The 18,837-nt window shown below is 49.0% G+C and overlaps 1 protein-coding gene across 5 annotated transcripts in view; it reads right to left on the minus strand.

Moving 5' to 3' along the window:
* SLC7A6 (solute carrier family 7 member 6) overlaps positions 1 to 16,907 on the minus strand; it is a 41,528-nt gene extending 24,621 nt beyond the window's left edge. For 2 of the 5 annotated variants that reach the window (XM_017852225.1, XM_017852222.1), the window contains exons 1-4: positions 16,522 to 16,907; positions 14,354 to 14,481; positions 11,589 to 11,639; positions 3,518 to 4,072 (exon numbers count right to left, since the gene is read on the minus strand). In XM_017852225.1, the coding sequence (XP_017707714.1) occupies positions 3,518 to 4,072; positions 11,589 to 11,639; positions 14,354 to 14,375 (628 nt within the window). In that variant the 5' untranslated portion in view covers positions 14,376 to 14,481; positions 16,522 to 16,907. Of the gene's footprint in view, positions 1 to 3,517; positions 4,073 to 4,853; positions 4,967 to 11,588; positions 11,640 to 14,353; positions 14,482 to 16,153; positions 16,432 to 16,521 lie in introns of those variants that run through there. The other 3 variants (XM_017852223.1, XM_017852224.1, XM_017852226.1) reach the window with 3 other exon arrangements.
* Between the last annotated feature and the right edge of the window lie 1,930 nt (positions 16,908 to 18,837).

Here is an 18,837-nt window from a genome sequence, read left to right on the forward strand (position 1 = left end):
GGCTGGGCGTGGGGGCTCATACCTATAATCCCATCACTTTGGGAGGCCAGGGTGGGCAGATCACCTGAGGTCAGGAGTTCAAGACCAGCCTGACCAACATGGAGAAACCCTGTCTCTACTAAAAATACAAAATTAGCCAGGTGTGGTGGCGAATGCCTGAAATCCCAGTTATTTGGGAGGCTGAGTCAGGAGAATCGCTTGAACCAGGAGGCGGAGGTTGCGATGAGCCGAGATCATGCCATTATACTTTAGCCTGGGCAGCAAAAGCAAAACTCCATCTCAAAAAAAATTTTTTTTAATTTAAAAACAATACATATGCACACAAAAAATACTAGAAAGTATTTCACCCAAATAGTAACAAGAGTACTGTAGGAGGTAAAATCATGGGTGATTCTTAATTTTCTTTTTTCTATTTTTCTGTATTTTTAAAATTATGTATAAAATCTATGTTTTACCTTTTTTTTTTTTTTTTNCAGGTGCCGCCACCTCGCCCAGCTAGTTTTTTGTAGTTTTTAGTAGAGACGGGGTTTCACCGTGTTAGCCAGGATGGTCTTGATCTCCTGACCTCGTGATCCGCCCGTCTCGGCCTCCCAAAGTGCTGGGATTACAGGCTTGAGCCACCGCGCCCGGCTATGTTTTACCTTTTAATTAAAAAATACTAGGCCGGGTGCAGTGGCTCACACCTATAATCCCAGCACTTTGGGAGGCCGAGGCAGGTGGATCATCTGAGGTCAGGAGTTCGAGACCAGCCTGGCTAACATGGTGAAACCCTGTTTCTACTAAAAATACAAAAAATTAGCTGGGTGTGGCAGAGCGTGCCTGTAATCCCAGCTACTTGGGAGGCAGAGGCAGGAGAATTGCTTGAATCCAGGAGGCAGAAGTTGCAGTGAGCCAAAATCATGCCATTGTACTCTGGCTTGGGCAACAAGAGTGAAACTCCATCTCAAGAAAAAAAAAAAAAAAAAACACTAAAAAGTGTTGCTTTTGAAGAGCATTTTATGAAATGGGGAAAAGCTTGTGATACACTAAGTTTAAAAAACAGAATATAAAATTATAAGCAAAGTATGGTGTCAAGTCTACAAAGAAAAGAAAGACACTATCAAACTATTAGAAGTACTCTTCTCGGCTGGGCGTGGTGGCTCACGCCTATAATCCCAGCACTTTGGAAGGCCAAGGAGGGCGGATCATGAGGTCAGGAGATCGAGACCATCCTAGCTAACATGGTGAAACCCCGTCTCTACTAAAAAAGTACAAAAAAATTAGCTGGGCATGGTGGCGGGTACCTGTAGTAGTCCTAGCTACTTAGGAGACTGAGGCAGGAGAATGGTGTGAACCCGGGAGGTGGAGCTTGCACTGAGCTGAGATCACCCCACTGCATTCCAGCCTGGGCGACAGAGCTAGACTCCATTTCAAAAAAATTGAAAATAAATAAATGAATAAAAGTATTCTTCTCGACCAGCCTGACCAACATGGTGAAAGCCCCTCTCTACTAAAAATACAAAAATTAGCTGGGCTTGGTGGCAGGCGCCTGTAATCCCAGCTACTCGGGAGGCTGAGGCAGGAAAATCGTTTGAACCCAGGAAGCGGAGGTTGCAGTGAGCCGAGATCGTGCCATTGTACTCCAGCCTGGGCAACAGAGCAAGACTCCATCTCAAAAAAAAAAAAAGTACTCTTCTTTTGGTGGTAGATTTTGGATGACTTAAGAGTAATTTAATTTTCTAAATAAACATGCTTTATGAGGCTTTTTTGTTTTGTTTTGTTTTGTTGGAGACAGGGTCTTGCTCTGTCTTGTTGGAGACAGGGTCAGGCTGGAGTGTAGTGGCGTGAACACAGCTCACTGCAGCGTCGACCTCCTAGGCTCAAGAGATCTTCCCATCTCAGCCTCCTGAATTGCTGGGACCACAGGCACACACCAACATGCCCAGCTAATTTGATTTTTTGTAGAGACAGGGTCTTACCATCTTGCCCAGGATGGTCTCAAATTCCTGAGCTCAACAATCCTCCTACCTCAGCCTCCCAAAGTGCTGGGATTACAGGTGTGACCCACCATGCCTGCCCTAATAAATGTATTTTATAATCAGAAAATTACTCCCTTTTTTAGAAAGCTCAGTCAGACCAGAGTCTCCCTAGCCAAAGCCTATCAGACATATAGCTGAGCAGCTGCCTTCCCTAATCCTAAGGGTATCTGTTTCCCTCTCACTATCCTAAGGAATATGGAGCGTTTTCCCTTTAATTTGTCTTTAGCAAATTTTATAAAGTCAAGAGGCATGGGTATTCTACAGTCCTTTATTGCTAACTCCAAGGTACTCTCGGGCTATTTTTAACACTGGATAAACTGCACATACTGCCAATGCTTTTGCAAGCGGAGATGTGGAAAGAACAGAATATTATTAAGTACCTCTGGCAGTACAGTGCTAAGGAACATAGAATTCTGGGCCTTTCTCATTTAAAACGCTAGTTCTGCAAGGCTAGGTAAATTCACAGCAATCTTTTCTCCTTACTACCCCGTAAGAAAAAAAGGAAAATAAAGTGGGATCAACTGGGATCTCTCAGGTTCTATCCGCAGAAGCTCAAATGTGGCTGCAGGCAGAGCTTGTTTACAAAGTCAGTGTAAAGAAGTCTGGTACAGTAGGAAGAAAAGGTGTTTCATTGTCGTACTTGCTGCTCAGAGCAAGCCACAAAGAGCAGCAGTGGCAGACAGGAAAGGGTCCTGTGGGCCTCAGGTTTAACACCATAGGACTCCCAGAGTCTAGTGAAGCCTATTTTCTCACTGACGCCTTTAACTGGTTTAAGATAAAAATCTGGGAAATAAAATAATTCTTTTTTTTTTTTTTTCCTTCAGCAACAGAATAAAGGCCTCAACACCGGTGGGGTTTTTTCTGGGCTTACAACTAGTGATGTTGACTTTAACCAAAACAGCTGTCAAGACAAAAGACATGCCCCAACCTGTCACACAGACCACAAAACAGAACAAGGGCAGCCAAGAGAGGAGGAATATGAGGCACCAAAAACCATGAACAGATTCAAACTTCTCCCGTCCCCATCCTTTATGCTTACTTATCTTTCAGGACCAAATGACAGGTAAAATTACTTCCTCAAAAGGTAAGAAGCCTCCCTCCCCTCCAAAATGCAAAATATGCTATTCAAATATAAAGTATCTTTTTTTTTTTGGAGACAGAATTTTGCTGTTGTTGCCCAGGCTGGAGTACAATGGCGTGATAACTGCTCACCGCAACCTCCGCCTCCCGGGTTCAAGCAATTCTCCTGCCTCAGCCTCCCGAGTAGCTGGGATTACAGGCATGCACCACCATGCCTGGCTAATTTTGTATTTTTAGTAGAGACGGGGTTTCTCCATGTTGGTCAGGCTGATCTTGAACTCCCAACCTCAGGTGATTCACCCACCTCAGCCTCCCAAAGTGCTGGGATTACAGGCATGAGCCACCACACCCGGCCTAAAGTACCATTATTATAGTACCCACCATCCCCCAACATCCTCCCAATCTCAGCCCCCACTTACAAATGCAAGCAGCAGCGAGGAGACGGCAGGCCAGGTATGGGGGATCACAGCTGGGGAAGGACGGCTGGATGATGTAGTTGGCGAAGGTGATGGCGATGATGGCCTGACTGGTGGGCTCAACAACTAGCAGTGAGACCCACAGGCGGATGAAGGCAATGAAGCCCCCAAAGGCCTCTAGAATATAAGCGTAGCTGGCTCCCGACTTGGTGATAGTGGTCCCCAGCTCTGCATAACAAAGGGCACCCACAACAGAGAAGAGCCCACCAATGGCCCACACAATCAGCGACATCCCATAGGAGGCAGTGTGTACCAGCACACCCTTGGGCGAGACGAAGATCCCTGAGCCGATCATGTTGCCCACCACCAGGCTGACCCCATTCAGCAGGGAGATCTCCTTTTTCAGCTGCATACTTTCGGAGGACCTTTGAGGTGGCGAGCTGACATCTTCTTCCACCTGGGACTGGCTGGTGTTAGGGACAAGATGGTAGGTGGGTGTGGGCCTCCCAGGCTCCCTGGCTTCCATGACAGTTCCTGCACACCTGTGTTTACTGTGGCCTGGCAAAGAATACAAGTATGTCAGTCTAGGGCAGGAGCTGGTGAGGCTCTATTTAGACCAGATTTCCCTGCCCACTTCCTATTTAGGGACAGCATGCCATGCACACAGCCCTAACTACAATAGGCCTGTCTATTCCCACACAGGGAAACAGAAGTGGGCAGACCTTCACTGCTCCCAAGAAAGACACCATGAGAGCTCACGCATGATGTGATGACGACTTCCAATGACAAACACCTGTCTTGCAGCCCAGAGTAGGCTGGCATTAAATTTGTCCAATGATTGGATTCTCCCTGAGTTACAGATTTTTGCTCTGTTCTCACCAGCTTAAAACCCACAAACCTGCCCTGCAGAGAAGACCAGAGTCCCTGCACCTGGTACATAGTCGTCACCAGCCTGAAAGGCTTCTCACTGTCCATACCCAGGTAATCCTGCCCACTCACCTCCACCCAAACATCAACTGGAACTTCTGCAATGTCCAGCGAGACATGGAGACGTCTGCAGCTACTCTTAGGTCAGTACAGAACGTGAGGAGGTGGTGGGAAGGGTGAGGAAGATGCTAAGACAGGCGCATATCATCACTGTAGTGACTAGACCAAAGGGAAGTCCCTCATGAAAATACACGCCTGGCCGGGCACAGTGGCTCCCACCTGTAATCCCAGAATGTTGGGAGGCCGAGGCAGGCGGATCACAAGGTCAGGAGATTGAGACCATCCTAGCCAAAATGGTGAAACCCCGTCTCTACTGAAAATACAAAAATTAGCTGGGCATGGTGACACATACCTGTAATCCCCACTCGGGAGGCTGAGGCAGGAGAATCGCTTGAACCAGGGAGTCGGAGGTTGCAGTGAGCCAAGGTCACACCACTGCACTACAGCCTGGTGACAGAGCGAGACTCGGTCTCAAAAAATAAAAAATACATGCCTATGTATCACTGTGTCTGCAATGCCTACCTTGCTCTCCCACGTTGCTGCTTGCCCATTCAACATCTTTCTTTTTCCAAAGCACCCAAAAGAGAGGGTTACGTAATAAGACAGGGTGGAGAAAGGACATCCAGGGGCATCCCAACCCAGGGCTAATTTGCCATTGGCGTATTTGCTTTCTTCCCCAGCATGCCCCTCGTGTTGGATTCCACATTAACCTACCTAGGAAGGACCCAGAATCTATCAAAGGAAAATCAGCACCTTCCTGACCCTGCACCCAGCGTGACCTTCTCCCTTCCTCAACTCCTATGCCAGTCACACTTCCGATCCCTTGATCCCATCTCATCTTCAGAAGAAATCTGGTGGGCCATTTGATTCCCACCCACGAATTAGTCCTTTAAGGTCACGGAGATAACCTCCAAGAATCAGCAATAGGAACAGGATTGGCAAGCACATCATCTTTCCAGAAGCCTCTTATCTGTTCAACAAATGTGTATGTGATGTGCCGAACCTGGCCTCATGGAGCTCAGAGCAAGGAAACCACAGTCAAGAGTGAGTAGTTCTTAGGGAAAATGCTGATCTCCACAGCTGCCACCCAAAACTCCTGCCCTCCCTATCCCAAACCCCTTCAAGTCTGGACCTGAGCCCAAGTAAAAAAGCTCCTCCCAGGCCCCAGTCAAGCCTTCCCCCAGGCCCAGGAGTGCCTACCTCTGCTTCAGTGAGGCTGAGCTTTAAGGCAGCACCACTTTTGCTCTCGCTCTGGCACCAAGTCATGCAGGTTTCCCTACACAGGCACGTGGAAACATACTTGTTTTCATGTGCCTGTCAGGTGAGCCCCGGCATCCATTAGAACAAAACCAGTAAACGGCTGGGGAGCCTATAGTCTCACATAAGAGTCAGGTGCAAAGAAACCTAGGATGCCTTTTCTACCCAAGTCAACTTGGAGACAAGCAGAGAAATCTGACCCCAGTGACCAATACAGCTCCCCCTATTCCATCAGACTCTAGCTGGGAGGAGGGATTGGGGTTACTAGGTATTCCCTTTGTATTCATAAAACCTGGCACTGGTGATGCTGATACGGCTTTATCAGGTTTGTCAGATACACTGGTGAAACTACCCAGTGGCCTTATTTGGAGAGGTGGGGCACAGTCACAGCCCCACAAGACCTCATGCCTAGGATTTCAGTTGCAGCACCTGAATGAAAGACAAGGTTCCTGCTGGAAGGTTAAGGATTCCTTCTGCCAAGGAGAGTAGCAGAATCACACATAACTGAAGGCAGATAAGACTTCTTTCTCTTTCAATCTCTCTCTCTCTCTCTTTTTTATTCAAGAGACAGGGTCTCACTTTGTCACCCAGGCTGGAGTGCAATCATGCAATCGTAGCTCACTGCAGCCTCCAACTCCTAGGCTCAAGCAGTCCTCTATCTCGGCCTCCTGAGTAGCTAGGACTACAGTTGCTCGCCACCATGCCCAGCTATTTTTTTTTTTAAATTTGTTTGTAGAGACAGTGTTTCACTATGTTGCCCAGGCTGGTCTTGAACTCCTGGCCTCAATTGATCCTCCTACCTTGGCCTCCTGAAGTGTTCAGATTGCAGGTGTGAGCCACCATGCCAGGCTTCATTCTCTTCATTCAGTAACAAAATGCATGCTGGGTGCAGTGGCTCACACCTGTAATCCCAGCACTTTGGGAGGCTGAGGCAGGTGGATCACAAGTCTAAGAGATTGAGACCATCCTGGTCAACATGGTAAAACCCCGTCTCTACTAAAAATACAAAAAAATTTAGCTGGGTGTGATGGCATGCACTTGTAGTCCCAGCTACTCAGGAGGCTGAGGAGGAGAATCACCTGAACCTGGGAGGCAGAGGTTGCAGTGAGCCGAGATAGCACTACTGCACTCCAGTCTGGTGACAGAGCAAGACTCTGTCTCAAAAAGAAAGAAAGAGAGAGAGAGAGAGAGAGGAAGGAAGAGAAAGAAAAGAAAAATGCAATTGTTATCAAGAGCCTGTCCTTGGCAAAAGTAATTAAAGTTCCTACCTGTTTGCTAAACACCCAAGAGCAAAATTGTGATGTAACCCTAGCAGCTCCCAAGAGCACGTGACTAAGTCCTAGGCTGGCTTGGCGACACATACAACCTCAAGGCCATCCCTTACCTCCTCCCCATATCTAAACTTCACCTTGGCAGGGCACAGTGGTGCACACCTGTAATCCCAGCACTTTGGGAGGCCAAAGCAGGTGGATCACTTGAGCCCAGGAGACCAGCCTGGGCAATGGCAAAACTCTGTCTACACCACAAAACTACAAAGGTTATCTGGGCATGGTAGCACACACCTGTAGTCTTAGTTACTCAGGAGGCTGAAGTGGGAGGATCATCTGAGCCCAAGAAGGTTGAGGCTGCAGTGAGCCATGATCACACCACTGCACTCCCGCCTGGGTGACAGAGAGAGACCCTGTCTCAAAAAACAAACAACAAAAATTACAAATAAAATGGGGCCAGACATGATGGCTCACGCCTGTAATCCTAGTACTTTGGGAGACCAAGGCCAGAGGATCGCCTGAAGCCAGGAGTTCAAGAGTAGCCTGGGCAACATAGGGAGGCTCCGTCTCTACAAAAAAATGAAATAAGAAAAAACTAGGCCAGGGACAGTGATCCACACCTGTAATCCAGCACTTTGGGAGGCTGAGGCAAGAGGATTCCTTAAGCCCAGGAGTTCAAGACCAGCCTAGACAGCATGGCAAGACTCCATCTCTACAAAAATACAAAAATTAGCTGGGCACAGTGGCACATGCCAGCTACTTGGGAGGCGAAGGTGGGAGTATCTCTTGAGCCAAAGAAGTCAGGGTGAGCCATTATCACGCCACTGCATTCCAGCCTGGGCGACAGAGCAAGACTGTTTCAAAAAACAAAAAAATCTAGTATAAAATGGAAAGTCCTCAACTTCCACCTTCCACTCAGGATGGATAGCACCATTTCCACTCCAGTGACAAACAACACTTTTTCTTGGAGCCATCAGAAAGCTGAAGTTACAGGGCAACCAACTAGATTGAAACTCATGGGGCCAGGCGCGGTGGCTCACACCTGTAATCCCAGCACTTTGGGAGGCTGAGGCGGGTGGATCATGAGGTCAGGAGATCAACACCATCCTAACTAACACGGTGAAACCCCGTCTCTACTAAAAATACAAAAAAATTAGCTGACCGTGGTGGCGGGCACCTGTAGTCCCAGCTACTTGGGAGGCTGAGGCAGGAGAATGGCGTGAACCTGGGAGGCGGAGCTTGCAGTGAGCAGAGATCACGCCACTGCACTCCAGCCTGGGGGACAGAGCCAGACTCCGTCTCAAAAAAAAAAAAAAAGAAAGAAAGAAACTGATGGAAAGACGGCCACCTCCAAGGAGATAGAGAGATACAAGGTCTGGCTCACCTGTGGCAGTGGGAGAAAGATGAGACAACCATTTAGGTGAGTCAGAAGAATTCAGGTGGATTTTTTTTAAAATTACCAAATGTCAATTGTGGGTTATCAAGAGCCATAGACACTCAGGTTTTTTCCATAGACCTCAGTGGGTACTCAAAAGAAATACTGGGCAGGTCACCTGAGAAAACCTCTCTTGGTAGTGCTGGCTTATGGGAGGGAAAATACAAAGGCCAACCTATACCCTTCTTCTCTAAAGAATAAAAACCATAAACCCCTGGGAAAGGGCAGCAAACTCTGTCACTCCTGAGGCAGCTGGGGCAGGATAAAAACAAAAACAAAATAAAACAAAAAAAACTCTATGCCTGGAGGAGGGGTAGAAAATTCTGGGCAAGACCACTAGAGGTGCTTTCTCCTGGGAAAAGGGCAGGAGCACCCAGAAAGATCCACTCCCAAGACCCAGGGAAACAAACAGGGCCTGCCTAAGACTGAGGCTGAACCAGGACAACAGAGAAATCCCCACTCCCTACCACCAGGTTAGCAAGCACCCAGAAACAAGCAACAGTAGTCTACCACTGAGACTGTATACTGAGGCATAGGTGCACAGAGAAATCCTAAAGCTGAGGGTGGCTGGACACAGTGGCTTACACTTGTGTAGCCTCCGGAGGCTAAGGCTGGAGGAACTTGAGGCCAAGAGTTCAAGACCAGCCTGGGCAACATAGCAAGACTCCATCTCTACAAAAAAAATTAAAAAGTAGTCAGGCATGATGGCACACGCCTGTAGCCCCAGCTATTTACTCAGAAGGCTAAGAGGTAAGTTTGAGCTCAGGAGTTGGAGGCTGCAGTGAACCATGATGGCACTACTGGCACTCCAGTCTGGGTGACAGAGTGAGATGACTGAGTGAGACCTTTTTTTTTCTTTTCTCTTTTTTTTTTTTTTTTTTGAGGCAGAGTCTTGCTTTGTCATGCAGGCTGGAGTGCAGTGGTACAATCTCAGCTCACTGTAACCTCTGCCTCCTGGATTCGAGGGATTCTCCTGTCTCAGCCTCCAGAGTAGCTGGGACTACAGGTGGCACTACCACGCCTGGCTAATAAGCTGAGGGTATGGATGGAGGATAACCACTGAGAAAAAGCCTCCCTCCAGCAAACCAACCATAAGCTGGCAAGGAAACACGAGAAGAATTTGAAGCCACTGGTGCACCTAACGTAACCATAGCAACAATAACACCCAAACACAACTGTCTCCTAACTAGGAGTTCAAACTCCCATACAAACAGTCTAGCAAAGAAGAGCTGTACCCAGTTCCCAAAATAAATGCTATATACCTCAGTCTCTACTGCTCCACGTACCATGTCTGGCAATCAGTAACAAGTTACAAGCAACATTAAAAAAGCAAGAAAAACAACCCACTATCAAGAGGTAAAATAATCAATAGGACCAGACTTAGAGATGACCCAGATAATGGAAACATCAAACAATGAATTTAAAATAATTGTGTTTGATACATTAAAGACTCTACTGAAAAAGCTGAACAGCATGAGGAAACAAATGTGGAACTTTAGCAGTGAGATGAAAACCAAAAGGGTCAAAATGGAAAAAGTGAAAAAATAGAACAGAACATCAAGCTGTGGGGCAATACCAAATAGCCTAAGTAAATATTTTTTAAATACATATTTTTGCTTTTTTTTTTTCTTTTTGAGACAGAGTCTCGCTTTGTCGCCCAGGTTGGAGTGCTGTGGCACAATCTCGGCTCACCGCCATCTCTGCCTCCCGGGTTCAAGCAATTCTCCTGCCGCAGCCTCCTAAGTAGCTGGGATTACAGGCGTGTGCCACCATGCCCAGCTAATTTTTGTATTTTTAGTAGAGACGGGGTTTCACCATGTTGATCAGGCTGGTCTCAAACTCCTGACCTCATGATCCACCCACCTTGGCCTTCCAGAGTGCTGGGATTACAGGCGTGAGCCACCGCGCCTGGCTTTTTTTTTTTTTTTAAGACGGAATTTCGCTCGTTGCCCAGCCTGGAGTATGGTGGCTCAATCTCAGCTCACCGCAACCTCCGCCTCCCAAGTTCAAACAATTCTCCTGCCTCAGCTTCCTGAGTAGCTGGGATTACAGGCACGGTCCCCACACCCAGCTAATTTTTATATTTTTAGTAGAGACGGGGTTTCACCATGTTGGCCAGAATGGTCTTGATCTCTTGACCTGGTGATCTGCTCGCCTCGGCCTCCCAAAGTGCGGGATTACAGGTGTAACTGATGATGCCCGGCCCCGGCTAATTTTGTATTTTTAGTAGAGGCAAGGTTTCTCCATGTTGGTGAGGCTGGTCTCGAACTCCTGACCTCAGGTAATCCGCCCACCTCGACTTCCCAAAGTGCTGGGATTACAGGCGTGAGCCACCGCGCCCAACCACACTTTTTGCTCATTTTTAATAACTTTAGAATATAACTGACCACCCAAAACAAAAATAGTAGTAATGTATTATGGGATTATAGCATATTTAAACGTAAAAATGTCAAGCCGGGCACGGTGGCCCACACCTATAATCCTTGCACTTTGGGAGGCTGAGGCAAGGGGAATCATTTGAGCCCAGGAGTTTGAGACCAGCCTGGGCAACACAGCAAGACCCTGTCTCTACAAAAAAATACAAAAATTAGCCAGGCATGGTGACGCACACCTGTAGTCCCAGCTACTCAGGAGGCTAAGACAGGATGATCCCTTGAACCCGGGAGTCAGAGGTTGCACTGAGCTGAGAGATCGCATCACTGCACTCCAGCCTGGGCACTTGAGTGAGACTTGGTCTCCAAAAAAACAAGTGAAATGTCTGGCCAGTCAGTGGGAGGCCAATAAGGGAGGGAGGATCATTTGAGGCCGAGTTCAAGACCAGCCTGGGCCACATAGGGAGACCTCTGTCTCTACAAAAGGAAGGAAAGAAAGAAGGAGGGAAGGAGGGAAGGAAAGAAGGAGGGAAGAGGAGGGAAGAGGGAAGGAGGGAAGAAGGGAGAAAGGGAGGAAGGAAGGGTGAACTGGCTGTATTAGCATCAGACATTTTCTGTCACGGTACTTATTCTTCAGGTAACAATTGATAAAGAAGAATAAATAACGGCAAAAAGCTAAGACTTGGTTTTGAAGGAATTTGCATTTAATTAATCACAACAGTAGCTACATACATTCCAAAAACAGCAGTGCCTACCTGTGTGAGACGCGTTGTCTATCCTGTCCCCAGAGTAGATCTGCAGACCCTCTGCAACAATGGAATGAAAATCACTGATTCAAAAGGCCAATAATTAAGACATTACCTCCAGCTAGGCATTATGACAGAGTCATCAAAATTCTACCAGATCACCCTCCTGAATTGGCTATCCTTTCCCTCAATTTTTATCCAATTCATAAGAGAAATTGCTACTTCCAATTAGTTACAGGTGCAATGAAAAAAAGAGAGAAATTGGTATGTGAGGATCACACACAATATCAATCTCTCTCAGCCTGGGTAACATGGCAAAATCCCATCTCTACAAAAAAAAACACACACACACACACAAAATTAGGCTGGGTGCAGTAGCTCAAGTCTATAATCCCAGCACTTTCAGAGGCCAAGGTAAGAGGACGACTTGAGGCCAGAAGTTTGAGACCAACCTGGGCAACACAGCAAAAACAAAAAAAAATTTTTTTTTTTGAGACAGAGTTCTGCTCTTGTTGCCCAGGCTGGAGTGCAATGACACGATCTTGGCTCACTGCAACCTCCGCCTCCTGGGTTCAAGCGATTCTCCTGCCTCAGCCTTCTGAGTAGCTGGGATTACAGGCCTGCGCCACCATGCCTGGCTAATTTTTTGTATTTAGTAGAGACAGGGTTTCACTATGTTGGACAGGCTGGTCTCGGACTCCTGGGACCTCAGGAGATCTGCCTGCCTCGGCTTCCCAAAGTGCTAGGATTACAGGCGTGAGCCACCGCACCCAGCCAACAAAAAAATCTAAATTTTTTTTTTTTTAATTCCTGCAGTCTCCTGCAGCAGGTAATAAAGGAATTTAACAGACTACTAAAATTTCCCCATGAAAATTTAACCACGAAACTGCCACAAGCAATTTTTGGAATAAATGAATTTATCACAATTCAATTACATCAGAAAATGATGGGATGAAATGGGGGAAGCTCAATTACAAAGGAAGTTTTACAAACTGGATTTGAAACCAAAATTTTTGTAATGAATAAAGGAAAAAATGCTATTGAGAATGTTGGGAAAAACTCAAAACCATTTTTACTGTGTACTCTCACACCACAACAATCAACACAGAAGAGTTCTGTGACCAAATGCCGGGGGGAGGGTTCCCCACTAACAAGCAATCATTTCTCCCCAGGGACACCAGCTGAGTGTCCTCCAGTTCAATCCCAACACTATCTACCTGGAAACAGCATCAGATCCCACAGCGGAAGGGCTCAGTCCCACAGACTCCCCTCCCCCACAGGATACCTGGCACAAATCCAGGACTCCTGAACTTCTGACCGAACTGTTTGAAGTTGAGGCTCCCAAGACCCCTCTTTCAGTTCAATTATTTTGCTAGAACGGCTCACAGAACTCAGAGAAACACTTACTTACATTTACTGGTATATTATAAAGGGTGTTACAAAGGATACAGATGAAGAGGTTTGCAGAGCCAGGAAGGGGGAAGGGTCACAGACTTTCCTTGTCCTCCTAGGGAGAAGTACCATCCAGGAACCTCCACGTGTCCAGCTATCCGGAAGCTCCCCACACCCCCAGCTTCTTGGGTTTTTATGCAGGCTTCATTACATAGGCATGAGTGATTAAGCCACTGGCCATTGGTGATCAACTTAACCTCACCCTCCTCCTTCTCCCCTCCCCGGAGGTTGGGGGTAGGGCTCAAAGTCCCAACCCTCTAATCCTGACTTGGTCTTTCCAGTGACCAGTCCCCATCCTGAAGCTTTCTAGGGGCTGCCAGCCACCAGTCATCAGCATACAAAAAGACATTACTTCGGTCTTTCTAAGTATTTTAGGAGTTGTATGCTAGGAAATGGGCTGAAGACCAAAAAATATTTTGCTGTATCACAGAGAAATACATCAAAATATTTTTATTTCCCCCTCTGGTTGAATCAAAATCTTAACTATGGTGAAAACACAGAAGACTTTTTCCTATAAAACTCTATGAGTTATGGCCAGGCGCAGTGTCTCACGCCTGTAATCCCAGCATTTTGGGAGGCTGAGGCGGGTGGATCGCCTGAGGTCAGGAGTTCAGGACCAGCCTGGCCAACACAGTGAAACCCCATCTGTGCTAGAAATACAAAAAATTGTCCAGGCATGATGGTGGGCACCTATAATCCCAGCTACTCGGGAGGCTGAGACAGGAGAATCACTTGAACTTGGGAGGTGGAGGTTGCAATGATCCAAGATTGCGCCATTGCACTCCAGCCTGGGCAACAAGAGCGAAACTCCGTCTCAAAAAAAAAAAAAAATCCACCACAATTGGGAGGCCGAGGCGGGCAGATTACCTGATCTCAGGAGTTCGTGACCAGTCTGGCCAACATGGTGAAGCCCCGTCTCTACTAAAAATACAATAATTAGCTGGGCATGGTGGCGGGCGCCTGTAATCCCAGCTGCTTGGGAGGCTGAGGCAGAAGAATCACTTGAACCCAGGAGGCGGAGGTTGCAGTGAGCAGAGATCACGCCACTGCACCCCAGCCTGGGTAACACAATGAGACTCTGTCTCCAAAAAGAAAAAAAACAAAAAACCCACCCAATTACTCTTTAGAAAGAGTTGTAATATAAATAAATAGATAATTTATTTTTATAATAAATTAGTGTTATTTAACATGTAATACTAAAGAATTGTTAATTATGTGTAAGCGACTCTCTTTACTAGTATTGTGCTCATACTGTATACAAATAAGTAAAAACTCTTTGTAAATCACACAAACAGAAGAAAAGACAGCGCAACAATATTCACCTGTCAAGAAATACGTGAACATCACACTTTCATAAGCCACCTCCTCATAAATGGGTCCAGTACTGAGAAGGAAATGAAGTCCTCGCAGCAAGGCCTAATTTCACTTGTCTGCCTTGGCCACATAAACTCTGCAACAAAGAGTGGGAGGGAACTGATCAAAAAATGAACCCTTTTAATCTGAGAAAGCGGATTTAAAAATATATGTATATATATATTTACGTAATTTTTAAAAATTAACCAAGAAAGCAGCAGAATGATATTTCCTTGTAAAATCTAAATTTTACATGCCCGGCAGGGGCAGTCCTAATTACTGGCAGGTTCCATGACACCCACAGGGTGGGTATAACTGAAGCAGTCAGAGAACTGGCCTTGTCACATTAAATCATGCATGTCTAGGCAGCTCTGGGGCCCCAGGTCCCGTGGGCACTGTTTGCATAACTTTTTTCTTTTCTTTTTTTTGGAGACAGAGTCTCACTCTGTCGCCCAGGCTACAGTGCAATGGCGCACTCTTGGCTCACTGCAACCTCTGCCTCCTGGGTTCAAGCCATTCTCCTGCCTCAGCCTCCTGAGTAGCTAGGACTACAGGTGCCCGCCACCACACCCGGCTCATCTTTTGTATTTTTAGTAGAGACGGGATTTCACTGTGTTAGCCAGAATGGTCTGGATCTCCTGACCTCGTGATCCGCCCACCTCGGCCTCCCAAAGTGCCGGGATTACAGGCCTGAGCCACTGTGCCTGGCCTGCATAACTTTTTTAGAAACTAATCTACATCCAAGAGATTACAGCAGGAAACACAAAGGTCAGCAAATTTCTTCTACTAACAAGTTCCTGGGAGATGGGGATCATAAAACCGGTATATGCCATAAAAATACATGCATGGCCAAATAGGGAAGGAGGACAAGGAGAGGAAGAGAGGAGAAAATCAGGTTGGTGGTTTTCCACACACTTGCCAGGAAAATAAACTCCAGTGTAACGACTTGAATGACGATCTGAGATCAAAGTTGGGAAGCAAAAGCCATCTGCACAGCACACACGGGACCTGAGTAATGCAGGTGGCCTGGGCAGGTCCCCAAAGGGCCTCACCGCCACCAAAAAGAGGTGGAACTGATATCAGGAAGCAGTCACAGCCTTTCAAGTCTGCTCCTCCCAGATCTGAAATCTGGGAGCAGCTCTGAGAGATAAGCTCCTGATGGCTGGGCACTGAACTGCCGCCCTGCGAGCTGAGCTGGCCCTGGCTTTTTCCCCCATCAAGGGCAGAGACTGAATTCTTTTTAACTGTGTCACCAAGCCCAGGGCATACAAGAGGTACTCAAAAACGTGTTCGCCGACACCCTGATTCCTATTTATACTGACCATTACACAACATGTTTGCTTAGAGCCCAGCGAAGAATTTTCAGAATGTTTCACGTCTATCTCCCCACATTCAGGACGAGAGATAGTCACACAAGATGACAGGCTATGGGGACGCTCAAAAGAGCCATAATCACCGGGGCCACGCGGGTTCCCCAGCGCCAGCAGCCCAACGCTCCAGGCCCCAACACGCCACAAAACCTTGCGGCATTCTCTAAAGTAAATGGACTGATTTTAAATTGATAATCGTCATTCTTGCGACAGCCCCAGGAAGCCTGGCTCCTGCAGTCCTGAGCCCGCATCTTTCTCCGCCCCACCGCGGCCGCCACACAGCACAGGTTCTCTGTCCTGCAGTCGCAAGCGCAGTCACAGTCCCACTCAGAGTCACCGTCGCACAGTCTCACGCTCGCAGCGCGGCCCGCACACACACAGTCCCGGTCACCCTTGTACCTGGGGTTTCCCTCTCCACACACACCTCCGGTCTCCCTCACACTCGCCGCGTCGCCAGCACACTCCAAGACTGGCTTCCTCGCGGTCACCATCAGCCTCCGGGGCTCGCACCCATACAGCATTTCTCCCACACTCGGCCCTCACGCTCGAGGTCCCTCGCTCCTCGTGTCGCCACCCCTCAGCCGCAGAGCCTCTCGCGCGGCCCTGACCGGCCAGCCCCGCGCCGTTTCTGGGCCGGCATCCTGCCTCCGACGGCGGTGGCCAAGATAGAGGGTTCGGCTCCCCACAGAACGCGGCCCGGCCCCGTGGCCCCGGCCCCGGCCCCGAGGCCCCGCTCCCGCGCGCCCGCCCATGGCCCGGCCCGTTACCTCCCAGTGGCCCGGCGCCGCCAGGATGTCTCGGTCCGCCCGCCGTCGCCGCGGCCGCTCAGGCCCCGCCCCGCCACGTCACCCGCCGCCGGATCGCGACAGCGCGCGCCGCGTCGGGACACAGTTCCGTGCAGGGCCAGCTGGCGGCGGTGCTTCCAGGCCCCCGTGGCCGCCACGGCCTGGCCGGTACGGGGTCCTCTGGCCCAGACCGTGAGCGTGGACGCCCGACAGCCCCCAGTGGCCTCGCCAGGGCCGGCGCAGCCCGTGACCTGGGCCCGGCCACCCTCGCCGCCCTGGAGTTAGAAGGGGCCTCCGAGGGCGTCCACACCGGGACATTCCCGCGGGGAGCTCTCATTGGCCCCGGCACCCCGTTCCTATCTCGCCCTTGACCTGGGCCCGGCGCCCAGGGCGCCCCCTACAGCTCACACAGGGATCCAAACGGCCTCCGCCGCCGCCGGGCCACTGCCGCCCTGCGTCTAGGAACCCCGAGAAGACACACACTCTGGGGACTTGTCCAAACACACGCACAGCTCAGACTCGCATCCCTTGAGGCTCCCGCACCCACAAAGAAACTGCAGGCTCCCTTGGCCAACCCCAGACCTCCCTGGGGCTCTGTACTCATCTTCCCAAGAGAGCTGCCACCCCTCTTGGGGGAGATGCACCTCCTGCCCACTTCCCCTCCCTCTGTTTGCTCCTCCATCTTCCTCTGGAGTTCCTTTTCCTCTGGTGTCTCTGGGGCTCTCTTGTCTAGAGCCTCCTGACCTCATGGGCCCCTGAGCCCTCCACCGAAATTTCCTGTCAACACCTCAAGCACTGACTTGGTCCAGGGCCCTGAGGTCTTTTCCCCCAGCCTTATGACCACAAGTGCATGTCCTCTAGTTCCAGACTATACCCAAGACCCTGCTCCCTGCCACCCAGTGACAGGGACCCAGCCAGAGATGGGTAGCACCTCAAACCCTTCCTCCCCACTCCTCCCAGGGCCTACACCCTGCTTTCTTCTCCCCAGCCACAATGGCTTCCCAATCCCTTTCCTGCTCCCCTTAACCCATCTCCACAGAGTAGGGGATGCTCCTAAATTACAGATTGCAATGACTTTGTATCTCCCCTGCCTAAAAACCTTCCATTCTCCTCTCTGCAGGCCTGGATGACAATCCTCGAGGAGCCCTCACTGGTGCTGCCCTCCTGCCCTCTGCTTGGAACACCTCCCGTGTCAGTGAGTGGACATATATATTTGGATCAATCGAGTTGCACCCTTTGCCTCCCAGATCAGTTCCTTCGGCCTCTCTGGCTGGGCAGAAGGACGACTCTGGACACTTGTGTCGGCACCCAGCCACTTGTCCCTGCCACAGCTTCATATAAGGTATGCCGGCTCAGCTGGGCCTGGTGGCTCACACCTGTAATCCCAGAACTTTGGGAGGCTGAGTCAGGCGGATCACCTGAGGTTGGGAGTTCGAGACCAGCCTGACCAACATGGAGAAACCCCGTCTCTAATAAAAATACAAAATTAGCCTATTGTGGTGGCACATGCCTGTAATTGCAGCTACTTGGGAGACTGAGGCAGGAGAATCGCTTTAACCCGGGAAGCAGAGGTTGCAGTAAGCCGAGATCGCGCCATCGCACTCCAGCCTGGGTGATAAGAGCAAAACTCCATCTCAAAAAAAAAACAAAAGAAAGGAAACAAAAAAAACATATGCCAGCTCCCTCTGGCTTTGCAGTCTCACACCCAGTTACGTAGCCCATCAGCTGAAAGCCCCATGTACACCACACTCTGAATCAGATGTTCTCTAACACCATCAGTGTTCCTCAGGACCACCCTGCAAGATACATTTCTTTGTAACCATTCTTTTCTTTTGCTTTCAGAGATCTATTGCCCAGGCCGGAGTGCAATGGCTATTCACAGTTGTGATCATAGCTCACTGCAGCCTTGAACTCCTGGTTTCAAGCGATCTTCCTGCCTCAGCTTCCTACTTGGGACTACAGATTTATTTTTATTTCATCTTTTTTTTTTTTTTTTTTTTGAGACGGAGTCTCGCTCTGTCGCCCATGCTGGAGCACAGTGGCGCGATCTCAGCTCACTGCGAGCTCCGCCTCCTGGGTTCACGCCATTCTCCTGCCTCAGCCTCCCGAGTAGCTGGGACTACAGGTGCCCGCCACGTCGCCCGGCTAATTTTTTGTATTTTTTAGTAGAGACGAGCTTTCACCGTGTTAGCCAGGATGGTCTCGATCTCCTGACCTCATGATCCACCCGCCTTGGCCTCCCAAAGTGTTGGGATTACAGGCGTGAGCCACCGGCTTTTTTTTTTTTTTTTTTTTTTT

The sequence above is a fragment of the Rhinopithecus bieti genome, unplaced genomic scaffold (genome assembly GCF_001698545.2).
Source record: "Rhinopithecus bieti isolate Rb0 unplaced genomic scaffold, ASM169854v2 scaffold_34281, whole genome shotgun sequence".
Taxonomy (NCBI): Eukaryota; Metazoa; Chordata; class Mammalia; order Primates; family Cercopithecidae; genus Rhinopithecus; species Rhinopithecus bieti.